This window comes from Ambystoma mexicanum, chromosome 9, assembly GCF_040938575.1.
Source record: "Ambystoma mexicanum isolate Mex_15411 chromosome 9, UKY_AmexF1_1, whole genome shotgun sequence".
Lineage (NCBI taxonomy): Eukaryota > Metazoa > Chordata > Amphibia > Caudata > Ambystomatidae > Ambystoma > Ambystoma mexicanum.
In genome coordinates this window covers 182,535,605-182,559,135 of record NC_090931.1, presented here as the reverse complement: position 1 = coordinate 182,559,135, position 23,531 = coordinate 182,535,605, and the positions used below count along the sequence as shown (strand labels likewise).

At 49.6% G+C, this 23,531-nt stretch overlaps 1 protein-coding gene across 5 annotated transcripts in view; it reads left to right on the top strand.

Moving 5' to 3' along the window:
• The window catches only part of KMT2A (lysine methyltransferase 2A), a 2,049,111-nt gene extending 2,026,353 nt beyond the window's left edge, over window positions 1-22,758 (top strand). For all 5 annotated transcript variants that reach the window (XM_069614436.1, XM_069614434.1, XM_069614435.1 and 2 more), the window contains one exon: window positions 15,961-22,758. In XM_069614436.1, coding sequence (XP_069470537.1) covers window positions 15,961-16,236 — 276 coding nt within the window. In that variant the 3' untranslated portion in view covers window positions 16,237-22,758. The remainder of the gene's footprint in view (window positions 1-15,960) is intronic.
• Window positions 22,759-23,531: the final 773 nt, after the last annotated feature.

The following is a 23,531-nucleotide window of genomic DNA, read 5'->3' as shown; positions in this document are numbered from 1 at the left end:
AAAGCCTTGATTACATGCATTTGGATAGCAGATAAAAAATAATTTCTATCTAGATTTTGGGATCTATGTTCCGGTGTTAAGAGATCCATGCAGGGGAGCTTCACTCTACCGCAGCCTCACACTCTTTAGTTTAAATTAAGTGAATCCTGGCAGGTTTAGCAGAGATACTAGGAGGACCCTGTTTGGTGGAAATGTTCTCTTGTTGGGCCAATGGGTGGGCAGGACTTTCTAGAACATCTACTAACATGGACAATAAAGAAATGTTTGCCTCCACCTGCGCAGGAGAACACGCAAGATCTATCATAAATGCCTCCCTTTTCTTCCGGTATCTTTCACGAAGCGTTCAAAATGGTACACGTCAAACTTCTAATAAAAAAACCTTCGCTCGACCCTCTCGAGCCCAAAAACTACTGCCCAATCTCAAACACCAGGTTCCTTGCCAAACTCATTGACCGAACCGTCTACTCTCAACTAAATGCCTTTGTCGAAGCCAACAATCTCCTAGACCCCACCCAATCAGGTTTCAGAACACGTCACAGAACCGAAACCACCCTAACCTCGATCTGGGACGACCTTAAAATGACAGCAGACTCCGCGGGATGCGCCGCACTAATCCTCCTCGACCTATCCGCTGCCTTTGACACGATCAATCACTCAATCATCCTAGACCGCCTCCACTGCCTAGGAATTTGTGGAACCGCTCTTGAATGGCTAGCTTCATTCCTCAAAGACAGGCACCAAATAACGACACACTCCAGCTTTACCTCCCAAGCTCGACCAGTCGACACGGGAGTCCCTCAAGGAGCATGTCTATCCGCCCTCCTGTTCAAGCTCTACCTGATCACCCTCCCACCAATAATTCGTTCACACAACATCCTATGTTACAACTACGCCGACGACACTCAACTAATCCTAAAATTCCTGAACTCGAACCCCAACTCCCGACCTGACCTGGCATCCTGCCTCCTTAACATTGAACGCTGGATGACCCAAAGCCACCTCTTGTTAAACCCCTCCAAAACAGAAATCATGGTTTGCGGCAACTCCGATCTTCTTCCGCATCCACTACCCTGGCCACCCGCCATGGGCAACTCACCGACACCCTCCAACACAGTGAAAAATCTTGGATGCACCCTGGACTCCGACCTAACACACTTGCACCAAGTCAACAATGTCTCAAAGGCCTGCCACTACCACCTTAAAACCCTTAGGCGCATCTTTCCATACCTCTCATTCCCCAACAGTGTCTCTGCGGTCCAATCAATCGTTATATCCAGACTGGACTACGGAAACACCCTATACCTCGGAATCCATGCCTACCAACTGAATAAACTCCAAAGAGCACAAAACGCGGTGGCCAAAATGCTACTTGCGCTCAATCCGAGAGACCACGTATCCCCAGCCCTTAAGACACTGCACTGGCTTCCAGTAGCCCGTAGGGTGGCTTTCAAAACCTTATGCCTCTCCCATCGAGCACTGCATAAAACTGGACCTCAATATCTTCAAGACAAACTAATACCCTATCATCCCACTCGCACCCTAAGATCAAGCTCAGCCGGCCTCCTAGTAATTCCTAAGACAAACTGAGGACTTAACGTCCTTCCGCAAACTACTGAAAACCTGGCTCTTCCCCTAAAACCAAGCGGCTTCCAAACTAACATCATCACAATAATACCGACCAATCAATCAACCTGAGGCAAGAAATGACAGCTAAATAAACTTGAATGTAAACTAGAAAGACAAACCGAGCTAAACGAGTAAAGTAGATCAAAACAGTGAAGCGGATAAAAGGAATAAATCATTGAGAAACTAAGGAGATATGAACCGATGAAATGGACATAATGAATGAGGAGGGAACATAGTGAATGACATAAATGAAATAGTTACAATGGATGAAGCGTATAGAACAGATGAATACACTAAGTGGAAGCGTGCATGAGTGGAAGAACAGACGACTAGAAAGATCAAATGAGTACGGAGACCGGATGAAATAGATGAACAAACTAAAGCCAATGAGTATGTAGAATGGTTGGGTGTGTAGAGCGTTCGAGCGTATAGAGTTGATGAGTGCGTGTAGAGTTAACGAGTACGCAAATACAAAGAAGCGAACAGAACGCAGGAGGGCGTAGAACTGATGACTATACTGAACGGACAAACGTATAGACTGGATGAACATTTGGCTAGACGAACGTGTAAGAACGAACGAGCATGTAGAGAGGATGAGCATGGGGATCTAATGAGCGTAGAGAGCGGACGAGCGTGGAGAGCGGACGAGCGTGGAGAGCGGCGGAGAGCGTGGTGAGCGTGGTGAGCGGAAGAGCGTGGTGAGCAGTTGAGGGTGGAGAGCGACTGAGTGTGGAGAGCAGATGAGTGTTGTGGAACGGACAAGTACGTAGAGCGGACGAGTACGTGGAGCGGCCGTATATGTGGAGCGGATGAGTTGGTGGAACGGGTGATTGTGCGGAAAAGGTGAGTCTGTAGCGCGGATGAGTGTGTGGAGCGGATGAGTGTGTGGAGCGGATGAGTGTTTGGTGCGGATGAATATGGAGCGGACGAGTGTGAAGCGGATGAATGTGTAGTGCGCATGAGTGTATGGAACAGATGAGTGTGGTGTGGAGCGGATATATACATAGAGCGGATGAGTGTGTGGAACGGATGGATGGACACGCAGAGCAGACGAGTAGTATTGTCAAGCGGACGAGTAGTATGTTGTGCCGATGAGTGGGTGGACCAGATGAGTGTTGTGGACTGGACGAGTGTTGTGGACTGGACGAGTGTTGTGGACTGGACGAGTGTGTGGACTGGACGAGTATGCAGAGCGGACAAGTGTATGTGGAGCAGACGAGTGTGTATGTGGAGCGAATTAGTGTATATGGAGCGGATGAATGCATGTGGTACTGATGAGTGTGTGGAGCGGATGAACGCATGGAGCAGATGGATTTGTAGTGCGGATGAGTATGCTGAACGGAGCAGTATGCTGAATGGATGAGTCCGTAGAGCTGATGAATAGTATGTTGAGCAGATGAGTGTGTAGATCAAATGACTGTACTGAACGGATGGGTATACATAGCGGATGAGTATACAGAGCGGATGAGTGCGTAGGCAGACAGAAGTACGTCCGCAGGGTAGACTGGAGTGCATGCGCAAGAAGGACAGGAGTCCATACGTATGGAACACACGAGAGCATGCGTGAGGCACACTGGAGAATGAAGAATAGACTAGAGCACGCAAGGTGAACCAGATTGAGTGAATACGTCGAGCAGACATGAAGGTATAGGACAATCCTGAACGCCTGAAATGAACAAAAATGCATAGAACGGACCTGTCCGCACGGAATTGCGTGACGTACATAATATGCTTTGGAATGCAGGGAATACTTCATACCACACCCCACGCTTACTCTCTCCCTTACACCACCACTCAACTAGAACACAGAGATACTATGACACCATTCGGTATAACTGTTCTCATATCAACATCTCCCGCTCACTCCCCATCACTCTAAGTAAACATTGCTGGTTTCGCGCCCCCCAGCCAGGCGTTCTCCTCAGGCCTAACGCAGCCACACTCGATCTGGATAAAGCCGGCCAGAGCGAACACATACTCCTGATCTCTCAACCACCACACCTACCGCTAAGAAGCAGCTACCACTTGTGAATTCCGCACTAGCTGCACACATACCTGGTGCGCACATGCACATTTTGGACTCTCTCTACTCTCTCTACTGACCCGAACTTCGGTTCCCAAGGGCGTTCAACCTACCAGCGCTTTCAGACCATACCAATGGTATATAAGGCGCTATATAAATGCAAAATAACATAACATAACAATATGCCCCATTATCTCATCTCAATCCAAGTGTCACCTTCCACCATTCTGAAAGAGCAGATTCCATAAAGCAGTTTTAAAAGCAAAGAATATTTCTATTAAATGCATCTTGCCATATATCCCTCGTTTAGATAGATTTATATTTGTATGATATTGAATATTTATAGTACTTGACGCCTAAGCACTAAACAAAGTAAACAACGGTGTAATAAAATGTATATGTCAAAGAAACAAAACCAACAGATCAGTGAGTACAGAAACGGGATGGTGCACAGATGGAACGAGGGACAGTTAAGAAAAAATGGGATTGGGAATGGAACGAACGAGCTGGCGAATAGAAAAAGATGAAAGGTAGAGAGGGTCAAGGCCATAGAGGCACTTGAAAACAATACAAAGGAAGTTGAAGAGTAAACAAGTTTCTAAGGAGAGCCAGTATAGAGAGTGCAGATCGGAAGTGATAGAGTCGTGGGGGGAAAGAGGGCAGAGTAACCGAATTGATGAATGATAGATTGAACGAGGGGGAACAAGGTGAGATGCTGGGAGACCAATGAGGAAAGAGGAGCAATACAATAGGCTGGAGAAAACTAGAGAGGAGATGAGGAGTTTAGTTAAGGAGAAAGTGGTTTGTTTTTTGAATATCGCTCAGCTGATAGCACCAGGATCAGGAGATAGCAGAGATATGAGTGGAGATGGAAAGTGAAGAATCAAGAATGCTGGCAAGATTGTGGGCCGACGGAGAGATGGGAAGGTTAGGTGGGGGAGGAGGCTGAGGAAGGGGGAAGACAGAGGGAAATAGAACCTCGGTTATCTAGGGATTCATATGGAGATAGTGAGACGACATCCATGACTGAATAGCAAGAAGCCAGGGAGCCGAGGAAGAATGTATAGGCAGTAACAGAGGTGAAGGATAGAAAACTTTGCGAGCCATCCCCGTAGAGGTAACAAGAGAAGCCAAAAGACGAGATAATAGAGCTGAGAGGAGAGGCATGGAGAGCAAAAACAAGAGTGTCAGGAACTGAGCTTTGACGGACAACTGTGTAAGAGGGGCAAAATGGAGGAAGAGTGACCAGCCCAGGACACAGAGAAGGTGCGTCCTGAGAGGTGAGTATGCAACCAGTTGAGTCACAAAAGCCATGTTAAGCAAGAGAAGAGAGAAGAATAGCGGGGTCGACCGTGTCAAACGTGGCCGAGCGATCAAGAAGAGATGAATGTTTTGAATAGAGGGAGTTGAGAAGTGAGTTGGTGGCAGACGAGAGAGCAGTTTCAGTGGTGAGTCGTGGCCTAAAGCTGGACTGGAAGGGAAGTACGATCCGGAAGCTTCAAGTGCAAGGGGAGAAGAGAAATGGGGCAGAAATTAAAAGGCAAGGAGGGGTCGAGCGTAGGCTTTTCCAAAATAAGGAGGATAAGATGCATGCTTGAAGTAGGAGGGAACAGTAGAAGAGGAAAGAAAGTGAGGTGTTGAAATGGGCAATGAGATTTTAAAGAAGTGTTGAATAAACCGTCAGGATTAGAAGGGAAAAAAGACAATCGTCGGGGGAGGAGGTAGATATGATATGATATGGCATTTGTAACACGCCTATACACAAGTGTTTCAAGGCGTGATGAAGCGGGGGGGACAAGGGGAGAACAGACAACGATCCTACTAGGCCAGGTGTCAGTCAGATCACGCAAGGGTAGGGGGACTGGGAAAAGTACAAGGGGAAGCGCAGTACATGGTTAGTAGAATACAAGATAAGTAATAGGGCCAGCTGGTGGCACGTGCAAGGAGAGTGCAGTACATGGTTAGTAGAATACAAGATAAATAATAGGGCCAGCTGGTGGCAAGTGCAAGGTAAGTGCCGGGAGAAGGGGCTGTAGGATACAGAGACAGTCCCGTAGTGCAGGTAGGCAGTGCAGGGAAGAGTGGCAGGACCAAGGACCGAGATCAGTGAGTGGCCAGTTGCAGATTCAGTGCAGGTTCAGTGATTTTAGCAGGGGAGAGGGGGAGAGAAAGCGGAGGCAAAGAGGAAGGTTTTGAGGTGCTTCCGGAACCGGAGATGGTTCTCCTCAAGTTTCAGGGAGGCAGGAAGGCTGTTCCAGAGGGAGGCCCCTGCTGCGGAAAGAGATCTAACCCCAGCTCGTTGCTTGGAGAAGCGGCTGACCCTGAGGTAGTTGGAGGTGGATGAGCGAAGAGATCGAGAAGGAAGATATTTAGGAAGAGAGAGTTGAAGGTATTTTGGCCCAAGGCCCCAGAAGGCCTTATGGACAATGCAGAGGGTTTTGAACTTAATCCTGGCGGCCACTGGGAGCCAGTGTAGCGATTTCAGTCCTGGAGAGATGCGGTGCCTGGGCTTGAGGCCAAGGTCAAGTCTCGCAGTCCTGTTCTGGATGAGTTGCAAAGGGCGGAGAGTAGAGGCAGGAAGATTTAGATAGCGGCTGTTACAGTAGTCCAGCTTCGAGAGAACCAGGGCTCTGGAGACAGTGAGCTTCGGGGGGAAGGAGAGGAAAGGAAGGATACCTCTGAGGAGGTGTAGCTGGTAGTATGACTTCTTAGAGACGTCAGATATGTGAGGAGAGAAAGAGAGTGTGGAGTCGAAGATGACCCCGAGGTTTTTTGCCTTGCAGGAAGAGGCCAAGGGAGGCCGGCCAGAGAGCTGCAGGGAAGGAGGGAGTGGGTGTGCCGATAAGTAGAATCTCAGTCTTACTGGCATTAAGGCAGAGGTCGTTGGCGGCACACCATTCCTGGATAGCAGAAAGACAGTCGGAGATGAGGGAAGGGGAAGAGGAGGCCGAGGGTAGCCTGAAAATGAGCTGGGTATCATCCGCATAGCACTGGAAGTTGGGACAGAGAGTGGCGATGCAGTGAGCAAGAAGTGCCAGGTACTTGTTGAACAGCCAGGGGGAGAGGTTAGATCCCTGGGGGACACCACAGGTAGAGAAAAAGATGTCAGAGAGGAAGGAGCCCATTTGGACCTGGGAGGGTCGATTGGAGAGGAAGGTAGTCAGCCACGCCAGAGCCTGACCAGTGATACCCAGGTTATCACGGAGACGGTTGAGCTGATGGTGTGGTTGACAGTGTCAAAGGCAGAAGAGAGGTCGAGCAAAATGAGAACACAAGTGGTGTTAGAGTCAAGGTTTGAGAGCAGGTCCTCACGGATGTTCAGGAGAGCAGTTTCCGTGCTTCTGGCAGCTCTGAAGCCAGACCGATGGTCATGAATACTACCAACAGATTCAGCATGGAGATTAAGCTGGGAGATGGCCAGTTTCTCCAGGAGCTTGCCCAGGAAGGGAGTGATAGAGATTGGGCGATAGTTAGCTGGGCAGGAGGGGTCGGAAGAGGGTTTCTTAAGAAGGGGGTGCACAAGGGAGTGCTTGAGGGGGGGATGGGAAGACTCCAGAGGCGAAGGAGTGATTGCAGAAGTCAACCAGGGCAGGCGCCAGGGAGTCGGTGTGGTCCTTGATAGTTTTGGAGGAACAGGGGTGGACCTGTTTTGACGAGACTTTCATAGATCGGACTTGTCTCGAAACCTCGTCAGCAGAAAAAAGGGGAAAGGCAAAGAAGGAGGGAGATGGGGTGGCTGCAGAAGGGCTAGCGGGAGAGCAGGGAATAGAGGAGGGGAGGTGATAGGAGGAGAGTGAGGACAGGATGTCCTGAGTTTTTGAAATGAAGTGAGAGGCCAGTGCCGTGCAGAGGGCCTGGGAGGGGACAGGAGAGGTGGAGACTGCAGAAGGTTGGCCAGCTCCTTGCAGATTTTAAAGAGTTTGGCTGAATTTTTAGATGCCGCAGAGATGCGGGCTTGGATAAGGGCTCTCTTCTTAGTGAGAACGGAGAGCCGGTATTGCCTTTGGAGCAGGCGGCAGGCCAGTTTGTCAGAGGATGAACATGAAGAGCGCCATTTCTCCAGCATGGGGTCTGGCATGGATTCACATGCTCATGAATATTCCCCGTCGTCAGGCTGGGAATCCTCGGTAAAGAAAAAACCAGTATCAGTTTCGTTTCTGATCTGTCTTTCGTAGTAATAACCAATCACTGGTCTCTGCCAATGACTGCCCTCTACCTAAGCACCGCCTCTGGCAGCCATCTTCAGGTTTTTACCGCACGTTCATGTGTTGGGATCCTCGTGCTATTGCTCTCGAGCGTTAGTGCTATTTTTTCGCGCTTTTTCACAAAAAACTTCGATTCTTTCGGTCAAAAGAGCCTCAAGCTCCACCGATCCTACATCCGATCAACGGGGACCCGTGTCGGATTCATCTGTGCCCCTCAAGGGTGAAGATTTCGTCGAGCTACACTTCGGAGGACTCCAGAAGCTTCTCAGGCCCGGTCTCGGAGATGGCCCAGGAGAAGGGAAGCTCGACGCCCGGAAAGCTGTTCAGGGTCTGCCCTGGATGCCAGCTGCAGAACGTCTTCAAGGAGGACGAACACTCTTTCTGCCTTTACTGCCTTCATGAGGACAAGACGCACGTGGAGAAGGACTGTGCGTTTTGCGGCAACATGTCGGAACGGACCATGAAGGACCGCCATCAACGTCTCGCCAACTGGCTGGAGGGTAAGAGCCCGTCTGGCGAGAAGAAGAAGAAATCCGAGCGGTCTTCTAAGACCTTTGAGGGCGCCCCGGCGACGGGGGCCCAACATAAGGCCAAGCACCGCGAGTCCGCTGGCACCGGGAGCGCCGAACGGTCGGGCTCTACGGGCGCCAGGCAGGGCGCACCCTCCCCGGCACCATCAACCACGAGCCAACGCTCTGGGTCGGGTAAGAGGAAGGCCGAGCACCCGGCGAAGCTCCTGGAGAGGCCCCGGTCGAGCTCTAAGGCAGAGGAGGAGCGTGGCAGTGCCCCCTCCCTCAAGGATAAGGCGGTGAGCGCACCGAAGGTGGTGAAGGCCTTGATCCATCCGACCAAGCCCTCTATCGAAACGGTCGCGGCGGCCCTGGCTCAGCCTGTGGTGGCTACACCAGTGGTGGCGACCTCAGGGCCCAGAATCTCCCTGCCTCCGTGGAGGGAGTCTTCCTTTGTGCCCATCGATAGGACCCCCGTGAAACCCTCCGTGGGGAAGAAGAAGGGGGGGGCAGGGCGTCGTCGTAGATTCGGCCTCAACCTCAGAAGAGGAGCTGATCGAGGTCTTAAGCCACGGCCTAGGCGTGGAAGAAGGCCTGCCCGTCGGAATGGACCCCGACGCAGGTGACGACGACGACATCGTCGAGGATACCGACGGGGCCCCTGCTCGCCCGTCGGATTCCCCTCTGCCAGCGCCGCAAGACAACTCGGCGGCCATTTTGTTGGCCATACAGTCCTTATGCTCCGAGATAAGGACGAGGCTACCGTTACCGACGGAGGAACCTCTCCCGTCGGGGGATCCAGAACCGGGACCTTCTGGTGTTCCCCCCACCAAGAGAAGAAGGATCCATCCACCACCTCCTTTTCAACCGTCGCGCCCCGTCCAGCCCTCCTCCCCGTCCACCCGAGGGGATGATACGGGGACTGACACGGCAGCGACGGGTACGGACGACGAGGCATACGACGAGGATTTTCCGTCGTCGCCTCCCACCAGGGCTTCTCCGCCCGACGAGATCGGATCTTTCCACTCCATGATCTCCAGGGCTTCCGAGCTTTTCCAACTCTGCCCTGAGGAGAAGAAAAAGGAAGGCTTCCTTTATCAGCGGCGCGAGGCCAAGAGGAAGACGGTCCTCGCAGTGCCTCTGTTGGACGACATTTGGGATGAGGGCCTTTCCCTCCTCAAGAACCCTTCCACGACGCCAGCTAGAAGAGACCGGTACGAGAAAAAGTACCGGGTCCCGGACACGGCCCCCCTATGCCTCCGGGCGCAGCCTACCCCGGACTCCGTCGTCTCCGCGGCAGCCAGGAAGAAAGCGGGGGGGGGTGCGGCCTCCACATCAACTTCCCCGCCGGACGGCGAGGGAAAGAAATTGGATGCTATGGGACGTAGAGTCATCTCGTCGGCAGCGACGACGATTAAAGCGGCCAACGCCTTGGCTATCGTGGCCCGCTACGACAGGGAGCTCTGGTACAAGATAGCTCCCCTGCTGGATTTTCTGCCGGACGACAAGAGGGCGGAGGCCCTGGAGATCCTGCAGGAAGGTGAGGTGGCGTCGGACCACGCCATCACCGTGGCGACGGACATCGCCGACACTGGGTTCCGCCAGCTGGGCAACGGCGTTTGCCTTCGACGTCGTGGATGGCTCAAAGCTACAGACTTTCGGCAGGACGTCCAGACCAGAGTCCTGGACATGCCCTTCGACGGGAACAACCTGTTTGGGAAGACAGTGGACGATTCCCTTCAGGCCATCAAGGCGGATACTGAGACGGCCAGGGCCCTTGGAGTCCTGCAGCAACGACGAACGCCCTTTCGGAGCGGCGGAGGCAAGGGCGCCTCCAAAGGTTCCGGCGGCGGTTTCGCTTCCTACCGTCAAGCGGCCCGCTCGTCGTCGCAAGAGGCCTACAGAGGACGAGGCAAGTCTAGCGGACCCCGCAGTCGTCGCCAAGGAGGTCAAGACGGCAAGGCCGCGTCCAAGCAGGATTGAACCGGCCGTGGGGTCGGGCCCCCACCGAAGCACCCCGGTGGGAGGCCGGCTGGCGGGCTTCGTCAGCGTGTGGGAGTCCATCTCCACCGACCGTTGGGTGCTGGACGCCCTGGCCCGGGGCCACGCGCTCGAGTTTCAAAGAAGGTGCCCGCGCGTCCCCCCCGTGGCCAGGAAAGAACTTCACGTCCCTCAACTTCTCCTGGAGGTAAAGGCGATGCTCAGAAAGGGCGCCATCGAACTCGTCCCAAAGAGGCTTCGGGGCTCCGGAGTTTACTCGCGATACTTCCTCGTGAAGAAGAAGACGGGAGGATGGCGCCCCATCCTAGACCTGCGACGTCTGAACAAGTTCATCAAGGCGCAGAAGTTCCGGATGGTCACCCTCCAGCACGTCCTGGGTCAGCTGGAGGAAGGAGACTTCCTATCGTCGTTGGATTTGGAGGATGCCTACTTCCACATTCCCATCCTAAAGGGGCACCGAAAATTCCTCAGATTCGTGGTCCAAGGGCGTCATTACCAGTTCAAAGCCCTTCCCTTCGGACTACGGTCGGCACCCAGGGTATTCACCAAGTGCCTCGCACCGGTGGCGGCGCAGCTGCGCCGCGAGGGGATTCACGTCTACCCCTACCTGGACGACTGGCTCATCCGCGCCAAGACGAGGGAGCTCGCCGTGGTCCACACGGCAAGGACCGTCCAACTCCTCACGGACCTGGGATTCTCCGTGAACTACGCCAAATCCCACCTGGTGCCCGCGCAAGTCGCACTGTTTCTGGGAGCGAGGCTCGACACAGTGTCCCTTCTGGCCTCCCCGTCGGAGGAGAGGACCAGGACCATCTTGGGCAAGGTGCAACGGATGTTGGTGGCCGACGCGGCCAAGGTGAGGTCCATCAAGTCCCTCCTCGGGATGATGTCTTCCTGCATCTACCTCATTCCCATGTGCAGGCTCCGGATGCGCCCGTTGCAAGAATTCCTGGATGCGCGCTGGATCCAGACGACGGGCAGCTTCGAGGAAAGGATCAAGCTCGACGAGAGTTTCCGACGAGCGATACGGTGGTGGGGCACCCGCGCGCATCTGACGGCGGGCATGGACTTCCAGACCCCAGCCCACCAGGAGACTGTGACCACGGATGCCTCCCTGGAAGGGTGGGGAGCGCACACCGAAAATCTGCACGCAAGGGGACTCTGGCTCCCGACGGAGAAGTCCCTGCATATCAACGTCCTGGAGCTCCGTGCAGTGTTTTGGGCCCTCAGGTCCTTCCTTCCATCCCTCAAGGGCAAGGTGGTGAGGATCTTCACCGACAACACCACCACCATGTTTTACATCAGGAAACAGGGCGGAACCAGGTCCCCAGCGCTGTCCAAGGAGGCGCAGGACCTGTGGCATTGGGCCGTCGCCCAAGGGATTTTTCTGGTGCCGTTTCATCTGGCAGGGATAAAAAACACCATCGCCGACTCACTCAGCAGGGAGCTGCGCTCGTGCCACGAGTGGGAGCTACGGCAGGATCTGGTGGATCGCCTCTTCCGACGGTGGGGCACACCCCAGATCGACCTGTTCGCGACGGCGACGAACACCAAGTGCCGGAGGTTCGCCAGCAGGTTTCCCCAGACGAGGAGCATGGGCGATGCTTTCTCGTTCCCCTGGGAGGGCCTGTTCCTCTACGCGTTCCCTCCCTTGCCTCTGCTAATCCGGCTCGTCAACCAGCTCAAGAGGTCACGGTGCAGGATGATCCTCGTCGCACCTGCGTGGCCGAGGCAGATATGGTTCCCGGACCTTCTGGACTTGTCAGCGTCCCCGCCGATCAAGCTGCCGGCGGACGCGGATCTACTCTCCAGGGAAGGAGGCGCCATCCTCCACCACGACCCGAAGTCGCTGAACTTGCAGGCCTGGCTCCTGCAGCGCTAGAGTTTGGAGGATACGACATACCGGCCGATTGCAGAGAGGTTCTTGCAAAGGCCAGGGCGTCCTCCACTCTTAAATGCTACGGACACAAATGGAAGAGGTTCTCTGTCTGGTGCCACGCACAGAAGATTAACCCTCTACGGATTACGGCTCCCCAAGTACTGCCGTACCTGCTGACGCTGGCCAAAGCTGGTCTGGCACACGCGTCCATCAAGATTCATCTTGCTGCGATCTCCCGATACACCAGAACCACGGGGCGGACGTCCTTGTGGTCTCATCGTCTGGTGAAAGAGTTCATGAAGGGACTGTTCAGATCGTTCCCGCCGGTGAAGGCTCCGGCCCCGGCGTGGGAGCTCAACGTGGTGCTGACCAAGCTCATGGGACCTCCGTTCGAGCCTCTGCACTCGGCCCCGTTGAAGTTTCTATCGTGGAAAACAGCTTTTCTTGTGGCCATCACCTCCGCACGACGAGTGGGAGAGATCCAGGCCCTTTCCTGCAAGGCCCCGTACTTGACTTTCCACGACACGAGGGTAGTGCTCAGGACGCACCCCTCCTTCATGCCCAAGGTGCCGTCGGACTTCCATCTCAACGAACCCTTGGTGTTGCCTGTGTTCTTCCCGTCGCCTTCGTCGCCGGCTGAGAGGACTTTGCACTCGCTGGATGTGGCTAGAGCGCTGAAGTTCTACGTAGACCGCATGAAGTGTTTTCGGAAGACGTCACAACTCTTTGTGAACTTTGGACCTGTCAATCAGGGGAAGGCTCTCTCGAAGGCTTCCATTTCCAGATGGCTCTCCGGCTGTATCATGTACTGTCATCGGTTGGCAAACCGACCGCTGCCTGGCCGTCCGAGAGCCCATTCCACCAGAGCGATCGCAGCTACCACGGCGTTCCTATCTGGTGTGCCCCTGCTGGACATATGCAGGGCTGCTACGTGGAGGTCGACGCACACCTTCACGAAATTCTACTGCGTCGACCGGGATTCCAGGGAGGAGTCCAGGGTCGGCCAAGCAGTGCTGCGCAACCTGTTCGCCTGAGGTGAGCCTGGTGAGGAGGTAAGATGCTTAATGTTGAGTTTATGTGATGCTTAATGTTGAGCCTTTGCCACCTCCCGTGGTTGTGCATGTGTGTACTGCTATGTATTCTTTATTCATGAGCATGTGAATCCATGCCAGACCCCATGCTGGAGAAGGAACAAGTTACTTACCTGTAACTGTTGTTCTCCAGCATGGGTCTGGCATGGATTCACATGCAAACCCTCCCGCCTACCCCTCTGCGGCTCTTCACTTGGTCATACTGCCACTTCACGTGCTTCCAAATCTGAAGATGGCTGCCAGAGGCGGTGCTTAGGTAGAGGGCATTCATTGGCTGTGGTCAGTATGACGCAGAGACCAGTGATTGGTTATTACTACGAAAGACAGATCAGAAACGAAACTGATACTGGTTTTTTCTTTACCGAGGATTCCCAGCCTGACGACGGGGAATATTCATGAGCATGTGAATCCATGCCAGACCCATGCCAGACCCATGCCAGACCCATGCTGGAGAACAACAGTTACAGGTAAGTAACTTGTTCCTTCCTCTCTGCCACCCTGCACTGCGTTTAAGGGTGACGAGATCTGAGTCGTACCAGGAGTTACATTTGGCTTTGGGCTTCATGCGGATTCTCATGACAGGGGCAAGGATATCAAGGGTATCAGATATAGCAGAGTGGAGAGGGCTGTGTCAGGGTGGGAGTCAGCCGAAGGGGGGGGGGCGAGAAGGTGGAAGCGAAAGCCTCAACTGACACGCGCTTCATGGGTCGGATGACAGCGAAGGTGGGTGGCAGTGATGAGGGTGGCTTTGCCTGTGGGGTAGGGAAAGTGAGGTGGGAGGATAGGAGAAAGTGATCACTCCAGGAGAGAGGAGCGGAGAGAGGGATAGAGAGGGGAAGGTCAGAAGAGATCAGGTTATCAAGAGTGTGCCTTGCAGAATGGGTCGGCCCAGACGGGAGAATAGAGAGAGAGTCGCAGAGGTCGCGAAAGAGTCCAAAGGGAGGACAGGAGGCATCAAGGTGGATATTGAAGTCTCCAAGAAAGAGGAGTTGAGTGGTTGAGGACAGGAGTGAGGAGGAGAGGTCAGCCCACTCAGAGAGGAAGGAGGAAATTTGACCAGGTGGCCGATAGATAGTAGCCACAGTAAGGGAATGGCTAGGAGAGAGAGAGAGAGTCGCAGACAAGACATTCAAAGAAGGAGTAGGTCACTCAGGGAAGATAAGGGACACACCCCCCCTAAGCACGGTTGGGCCTGGGCAAGGAGAGGATCTTGTAACCATCAGGTAGGAGTGTGTCAAAGCTGGTGACAGAGCTGGCCGTGAACCATGTCAAGGTCCAGTTCCTCAAGAAGGCGACAGATATCAGAGGAATGTTTGACGGCAGAGCGAGAGTTGAGAGTGGCAATGAGGAGAAGGTTGCCATCCTTAAAGGACTTCCGGGGAGGGGTACAGATCAGATGAGCCCTTGCCAGGGCTGAGGAAATGTCTGAGTCGGTGTAGACATCACTGAGGAAGCAGAAGTAGAGCAGCTTGAGGGAGCAGTGGAAGAGGGGGGAATAGAAGAACGAAGTAGGGAAATTGTAAAAGTCAAGTAGTTGGCAAAGTCAGATGTAGACAGAGGAGAAGATTAGACGGGATCAGGCGCAGCAGGGCAAAGAATGCGGTTTAAATTTTGGAAAGGGCAACAAGGATGGGAGGCAAGTAAGGTAAAAGGCGACTGGAAATATTGTTGCTTAGGGGAGATGAGGAGAGAGTCCTAGGTAGTGTGGAGAGAAGATAGACGAGACAAGTCAGTTGCTGCCCCAAGTGGACTAATGAGTTAGTGACATCCATCCTCCAGCCGCAGCTTTTCTTCGAAACTTCACAAGTGTGCGTACAGTGACCCTCATTTTGAACCCTCGACTCAGGACATGACTTTGCCACTTTATAAGTAGCGTGCACTATGTTCAATTACTCAGTTCCTTGCATGCTCAGCACACTGTCTTTCAGAACACCTTGCCCCAAAAAACTCTTGCTGCGCCACTGTGTCCGCACCAAAGCCGTTGGGTTTCAAGTGATACCGGGATTGTTGTCATCATAGACCTGCACAATATTTGGCTGCTCCGGTACTTTCTATTAAGTGGAAGTAACATCATTGTTACTGAGGTGGCTGCAAGCAAGACTAAGAGTATAGAAGATGCTCCAGTGATTATTTTTGGCACATAATAACAAAACTAACAGGGGTTCTAGTTGGTGGATGATTCTAGTTCAGTTCCAAAAAGATAAAGAATGGAATATGTGTATGTTTAAGTGCTACTGTGATTCATGATGCAATAGGAACGTAATAGCTACAAAGCAGCACGTTTTCAAGTGGTCAAAATTCCTGTCAAAGTCTCTGTCAGCGGACATCGCTTTCCAGGCTGCAGAATGCCCTCACATTATTAAAGCAAGTCTTCTTAAAAATTCAGACACTGTTACAGACTTGCAAAAAATAAAATCACTGTTTCTGCCATGTTAAATGTACAACAGTCTCTGAGGAGTGCTGGCAATGTCCATTGGCGATGCTTGCATGGGCCTTGTGCTCTGCCCTTCTTACAGCATATAGGCTGTGGAAGGATCCTGCAAAACGTTTTGCCAGTATTGCACTGTCTCTCTATGATGTGTTGCCCTGTGGCCTAACAAGCTTCTCCTTTTGTCCATGCCCACAGGGAATTGGCTGCTACATGTTCCGCATTGATGACTCTGAGGTGGTGGATGCTACCATGCATGGAAACGCTGCCCGCTTCATCAACCATTCGTGCGAGCCCAACTGCTACTCGAGGGTAATCAACATTGATGGGATGAAACGCATCATCATTTTCGCTGTGCGCAAAATCTACCGCGGGGAAGAGCTGACATATGACTACAAGTTTCCCCTGGAGGATGCCCGTAACAAGTTACCCTGCAACTGTGGAGCCAAGAAGTGTCGCAAGTTTCTGAACTAGAATCGATCTTCCTAGCCATGATGGCATGTTGGCTAATTACTGGACAGGGAATGAGATGGGGGCATTTGACTGAGCGGAAGAGGGTAATGGCCACATCCAGGCCCCATTCCACTCACTGCAATCCAGAAGAAAAGGGACAGGTCCCCATACCTTGTCCTGGCAGTTCTGTGTCTTCCGTATCATTATAACCCATAGTGTCTGTCTCTAGTGTAAGGAATGGCAAGTTTGTAAGGAGAAACCCTGAATGTGAGGCTTTCTCCATAAACCTTCTTGACTACCCAATTCTCCAGAAGTGGAGGTTTGAGGAAGGCCTGTTCTCTGATGAAAGTGACGTGACAAGTTGAAATGCACTGGTCTGTCCTGTAATGCATCGACTTCTCAAGTACACACCAACAAAAGAAGGAAATGCCTTGCATTTGTGTTGCCGGATTTCCACTGATATCTCTGAGGGCAGAGCAGCAGCCTCTCCGCTTGTTCCTGTGATTGCCTTATTTTGGCTCTCTGGGGTGATTCCCAGTATTATAGAAAGGGGGGATCATGAGGAGACGGACCAGGCCATAACTAAATGTTCTCAGTCTGTAATGTTTCGCAGTCCTCTTCATGCTGGCATTGGAGGACAAGAGGCCGATCCTTCTTTGTATGGAGGCCGAAGCACCATTTTATCATGTCTGATTAGAATGTGAATTTTTGCTGTTATATTGGGCGCATTTCATCCTGGTAATTGTAAATGTGAGAGATTCTCTTCGTCAGGTGACTTCTGCCTTATCCATTGCCATCCATCTCTGCATTTCTACATTGCCTCACTAGTATGCCTTCATTTTGTGGATGATCCAGGAGGACATGTTGTGCTGAGATTCTTCAGGAAGCTTTTAGATCAGTGGCAAAGTCTAGTGGTTAGCCTAATCCAGAGCCCAGTCAGTGACACCATTTAAGTCAGGCTACCGCTTACTCTTGTATGATTTTAATGATTTTGTTCTGTTTTAAATGTCTCAATCCAATCATGCAAACTGAAAGATTAGATGAACCGGTCCCAAGTCTGGTAAAGTGGGCTATTTGTTCTTAGCATCTTCTGAAGGCTTGGTACAGGCAGAGAGCTTAGTATTCACTCTTTAGATTTATGCAATGCTTGGCTACAGCCACATAATGGTTGTTGCTGGTCAGAAATGCGAAAGGCTTGGTACAAGCAGAGTGTATCATACTGCTGTAGTTTTGAGTAAGACCTGGACTAGTTAAGTGGATATTGATTCTTAAGATGCGACAAGACGTAAGATGCGACAAGACGTCGGCGCTAGCAATGTTCTGAAAGGCTCATGTGAGCTCCTATACCAGAACATGAGGCAGAGCAGGCATTAGATGAATAATTCGTCCATTGCAAGTGTGAGGCAAAAACCTAGCTTGAGATGGGGGAGTGGCGTCCACCGACCTGGAAGATGGCTTGTTGTATTGGCTGTGTCATTTAATGTCCCCCGCAAGGACCAATCATGTTTGCATAAGAAAACATTGCAAGATTATGTACTGGGACATAAGGACACTTAGTCCTGGCATAAAAATAGCAGGAGAAGGCTGTCCTTTCTTTTAACAGGACTACACAACATTACCTTGAAAGCTCTGTCCTCGTATACCACTGGTTACACCCCGTCTGTTGGTCATCCTCTTCCAAGTCAGACATGCACAATGTGGGCTCGGGATGGTAATTTTATTTTGGGGCAGATGTGAGCAATACAAACTGCCCATTAAGATGTGTGTGTCTATTTATCCTTCCCCAAGACAGGTGAGCATACTTGCAGTCGAGGATAGCTGCAGACTTGACAGACCTGCTAAAGGCGGCAATGGTGATCTCTCCGAGGACAGCTACTCACAGCAAAACGCAGTGTGGTGTCACTCTAAGTGTACTGGACGTGTGCCGTACAAGCTAGGAATGGGGGTATTTATCATGTGTAAAAAATATTATCTTGAAGTGTCTGTTCCTGTCCCGGGACAAATGTGCGCTGTATGAGTTTTCATTGTCTTTCATTTCCATGCCTGTATCTTATTAGATCTGTGCAATGGTTCTCATATCCGTTTTGCTCAAGGCTGAACTTGGAGGAGCAAAGATAATCTGACATTTTCATGGCTCGGGAGTGCTGACAATTAGGCCCGTGCTGATATCGGGACCTGCTCAACCTCAGAGTAAACATCTGCCCCTTTATTTTGACTTCATTTGTTACCCCCAGAATAACGTGTTCACTTCATAATCCTCTGATTTGTCTCCGTTCCGTTTACAATTTTAGTATTTAAGGTTTTATAAATGTAAATATTTTGTATATTTTTTTATGAGAAAGAGGCACTTAAATAGGGAAAAGCACTTACGTGACAACGCTATTTTTTAAAAAAAAGTGTTTATCTTAATTTAAAGGAGATGTTAGTTTTGATGTTTGTTTTTATTATTGTCTTAGGGCAGCGTCTTAGAAAAACCTAGATATGCATAGAGAGAAACCCCATTCACCCTCCCCCATCTATAATTCTTTAAATTGTCTTGATAGGCCTGTTGGTAGCAAGGTTCGGGAAGCCATAGTTGAGGATACCACTTTACTAAGCAGAAACCTTTGTCTGTGTTCCCCTGTTTGATTAGGGAGAGACTGCAGTACTTTCAATAGGTAGACGACTGTAATCAGGGTAGTCATCTCCTTTTATTCTGGGGTCCACTTTACTGACCTAGAGCCCTCAACTTTGGTCTGTGCAGCTGCCGCCATCCTCATCCAACAGGCCAGGACGAGCGTCTTGTCACATGCTGTGCATAGATTTTGTTGCTGGTTCATGCTTAGGCTACTGTGAGCCACACTCAGCTCGTCTATTTTATTCCGATATGCATTTCACTTATTTTGCAATGACGCTAGGGAAGGAGTGGCAAAGTTCTGAGCCTGAGCAGGCCAGGTAACCGAAACTCGGCCAGAAAAGGCACTGGGGAACTGTCCCCACTCGTTGGCTTTGGCAGCTGAGATTTTGAGAATCCTCTGGACTATTCTGAGCCTTTTTATGAGCCAAAAAAGCAGGTTGGGACACCCAGAGGATATAATGTGTGCTGGCTGGAAAACCAGCAAAGGGTTTATATCTTACAATTCGGGTTGCGTCATTTGAGATCTGTTGCTGCATCATATCACAACTACCAAAATCCTCACTGAAGTGGAGATGGGCCTATTGACTAGGACCCCTTCCCTACCTGATCTCAAAGCTTGGTTTGATGAGTGAAGCCCCTCTCAACTAAGTGTGGTCAGCTCCATTCTACACCCCGGACACAGGCTAAAAACCGAAATCCTAACACAAAGCAGCAGACTCTAAAGGGGAAAAGAGAAAACAGTTTTTCTTTCCGATAAATATAATTGCACTGTGCGAGATGAGTTGATAAATAGACAGAGATATATATATATATATATTTTTTTTATATAAAAGTTTTAAAAGGTTAAGCGGAAAGCTGCGATTTTTGCTGAAGATGCACTGACCGTGTGGTAATGGGGTGAGGCGCTCACTGGACACAAGAGAACACACCTTTGTGTATCCCAGATGTCCAAACGGGCGTTCATGCTCTTTTCAGATACCTTGGGTCTCTTTGGTCGATAGTGGCCAAAGAGAGCGAATGATGCAGCCCTAATTCCAAGGCGCCTGGTGTTCTGTGCAGCTTTTAGGGTATGAGCAAACTATCATGGGAAAGGCATTTCAAATGTTGAAAAACATATTCTATAGGGGATTTTTAGATTATTATACATTTTAAGAGAAGAGAGTGTTGGGCGTGGGGAGACAATTCTCTTTCCAATGACCCATCTACTCACTCCCCATTTTCCTGTCATCATCCAGGAGCTATGCTGCTATTCATGATTTGTCTGCATCACTACATGTTGCTGCTGAGGCCAGTGACTGTAAATCTGTGACTTGCATTGTCATACTTGGCCAATCCGAGCCTCTGCTCCCACCGCCTCTCAGCCTAACGACAGGGTTGCATCCAGAGGCGGCCCATTAGAAGATTTTCAAATGGGGATGATTGTCGATAATTGTCCCAAATGGCACCTCAATAGTATATAAAATGGCTGTGCATTTGTTGGTGTTTTCTACGTTTTTATTTATTTAAAAAAGTTCAACAAACATTTAATCACAAAAAGAAACCTCATAATGTGTAAAAACAGCAACTGACTAAGCGACCAATATCGCCTTATAATAAAATCATTAAAATGTTCAGCAGACTTTTGATCCTTACAAAAACCATTGTGTTTCTGTGCAGCAGTGAACTGTCTTTTCCCTCTTCTTGCTTGATGTCTATAAAAATGATGTCTTTCATAACAACTTGGGTCTCCAGGTCATTCATCATAGCATCCATAGCACTTTCCCAGAATGGAAAGCAAGCTGTGACACAGCAACAATGGGACCGTTCTGTATAGAGGGACCTTTTGCAGATTGACGTGTAAGCTTTTGAGATGGGTGATAGTCCACGTTGCTACATTGGTTTATGCTGCTGGTGGTTGATATCGAACAGTTGCACGATTATTCTGTAATGAACAGTACTGAAATGTTTTGTGGTAGTCACTGTGCTGTGTGTCTTTGCATACTTTCCGTTTTGGGAATGTGGGCTACAACAGGAAGACTTACCAGAAAGTCAAAATACTCAAAAGAATTCAGGCTGGACAAAGGTGAACGAAAGCTCAACTCTGCACACTGACTCTGTTTTTGTGTAGGGTTTCACTAAATATATTTTAATGTCCACGCTTTGTTGCAGTTGAGTTCATTCCTTTGCAGGGACTGGTTTATTCCATGTTTGAAGGTGTGAACTGCCCCTGCGCTATGCACTGTTTACCTTTGGCTCTTGATGACTTCATTGGAAGCCATTGGAATTGATCAGCCCTCCAACACATGCTGGATCAGTATAGCTCTTACACAGTGAATGTAAATTTCCAATGACAGACTTTGACACCACAATGTCTGAAAGTCAACCATTATTTCCCCTCCTTTTCTTTCCCAGTTGTACAAATCATTGATATTTCAAATCGACCATGCAGATTTTAGTAAAGGGCTGAAACTGTTTTGTGAAATCCATTTAATTTTTGAAGCAATACAACTCTTCTAGCGGTAATCATGCAGTTCAAACACACACATTGAAAACCATGCCACAGTGTTTGTTGGTTTACTCCGTATAGCTAACTGTGTACTCTATAGGAACTGTCTTTGGTAAAATGCACCATGTACAGAACTGTATGTCTGTGATGTCTTTTGGCCTTTTATTCTCAACACTACGCAATCAGGATTATGTTACAGTTGCTTGCAAAATGCAGAAACATGTCAGCTTGCTTTCTGAGGGGCACGAAAACCATAGCTATGACCATAACAAATTAATTGGGTACCCGCAGGGGTGACATACCCTGCAGTCCTCTTTTCTGGCTACTACATGGCTTCAGCAACTTTTCTCATCAGTAGTGCACACAAGCACTCTTATCTGTTTTTGGGGTCCGAAAGAGATGTAAACACAGTCCCCTTAATGTGTGTTCTCTGATATTAAAGTAAACACAATCAGACATACCTGAGACACCCTGTTCGCCACAAAGAACGTTTACAGAAATATCTCAGAAGTGCCAAGTTCTAGTTCAAATGCTTGCCTTTATATTATTCTCTATAAAGGATTGTCATTCTATTTCTGAATATGTTGCTCCATTTTGGGGACTTTTTTTCTGAAAGTTTCCCATCTAAGTTGCAGAGGAACTGTTGGCATCTAAGTGTCAGTATCTTCCAAACCCTTCCCAAATGGATTGTATTATTTGAAAGATCACAAATATGTAAAACTAAGATTTGTATTTCCCAAATGAGAGACTGTGCAGAACGAGGAGACGTACCCTAATTTAACAAGTGTCGCATTTGGCGTCTAGTTTCCTGTGCCTCGACGTTTGCTGCAGTGTTTTTCTGCCCTTTCAGTGTTTTAGTGAGTAATAGTACTCTTTTATCTCTCTCTTTTACTCAGCTGTTTGGTTTTGAATGTTTAGATCACTCCCACACTGGATATTATACAAATCTGTTCTGTACTTAGCTTTGATATCTTCTTATGAGGCCTCTTTGTCTTTAGGACCTGTGATTGCAAAACATGCCTGCGTTTTCATAACTACAACCCATCCCTGTCCGAAAGCTGTACAAAAAGCTAGGCTGGTATTAATTAGAGAAAACACAGCTCATCATGTAGGAAATTAATGTAGACCTTACTCTTCCCTGCTCCGTTTACAGCTTCTCTTTTTTCTTTTTTTTTCTGGAAAGAAATAGAATTATCTTGTGGTCCAGCAGTGTTACATCCCTCTAAATGGGAATGAAGGAAAAACTTGTGGCCGTTAAAAAAAAAAGTTATCATAATAAATCATTCTTGAAAGCTATGCGAAAGACTGAATGTAAAAAATAATAATAAGTTGTAAATAGGTGTAAAAAACAGAAAAAGGAGTTTTTAAACATGTTTATTTTCTATGCACTTTTTTATTTAAGTGATAGTTTACTGAATAAACATGCCCCTTTATTGATGTATGTACCGTCTTGTGTTGGTTATTAGATTGTGGTGGTTGTCAAGCTATCAAACTGCATTATAAATGTCTTTAATCAGAAGCTGCATATCCCGCAACCGGTCACTCGTTGTACTTTGAGTCAAACTGTTTCTTTACTCACTCCAAAATCAATACATTATATCTACAAAAACATCTAAACACAAGAAATACATGTATTCATATGAACAATTGCACTAAAGATATACAAATGACAGAACTGAACAACAGGCTTTTAACTATGGGCCCCGGGGAATTACCAGAAGTGGTAATGCCCCCTTGCAGAAAGGGGCGTATTGCTGTTAGTACCCCGGCCCGTTGCACTGGGGTACTAGTAGAATATTTTTGGATGTTCACAACTGAAAAGAAAAAGAAAGATGGCCGCCATGTAACGGGGAGAAGGGTCTATGTAGTCCCTTCTCCCTTTCCATGGTGGCTTGTCACAGATTGGCAGCGGTTGCACCAGGAACACTACTGTTCCCGGCACAGGACCAGAAAGGAGAAGGTAGGTGGGGCGGGGGAGTGGAATCTGTGGCAAAGGGGAGGTTAGGGACGCAGGGGTGGAGTCACTTTAAGCGCCTTAAAGCGATATAAATATAAGTAAATACAAATACTTACCTTGTTGCCTGGCGAGGGAGGTGGCAGCCTCCAGCCCTGATGAAGCATAAAGCGGTGGGATTGCCATATGGTAAAGCACCGATTCTGATCCTCCCCATTGGCTGGGAGGAAAAATCCACTCCCCCGCCGGGTAGTAAATCA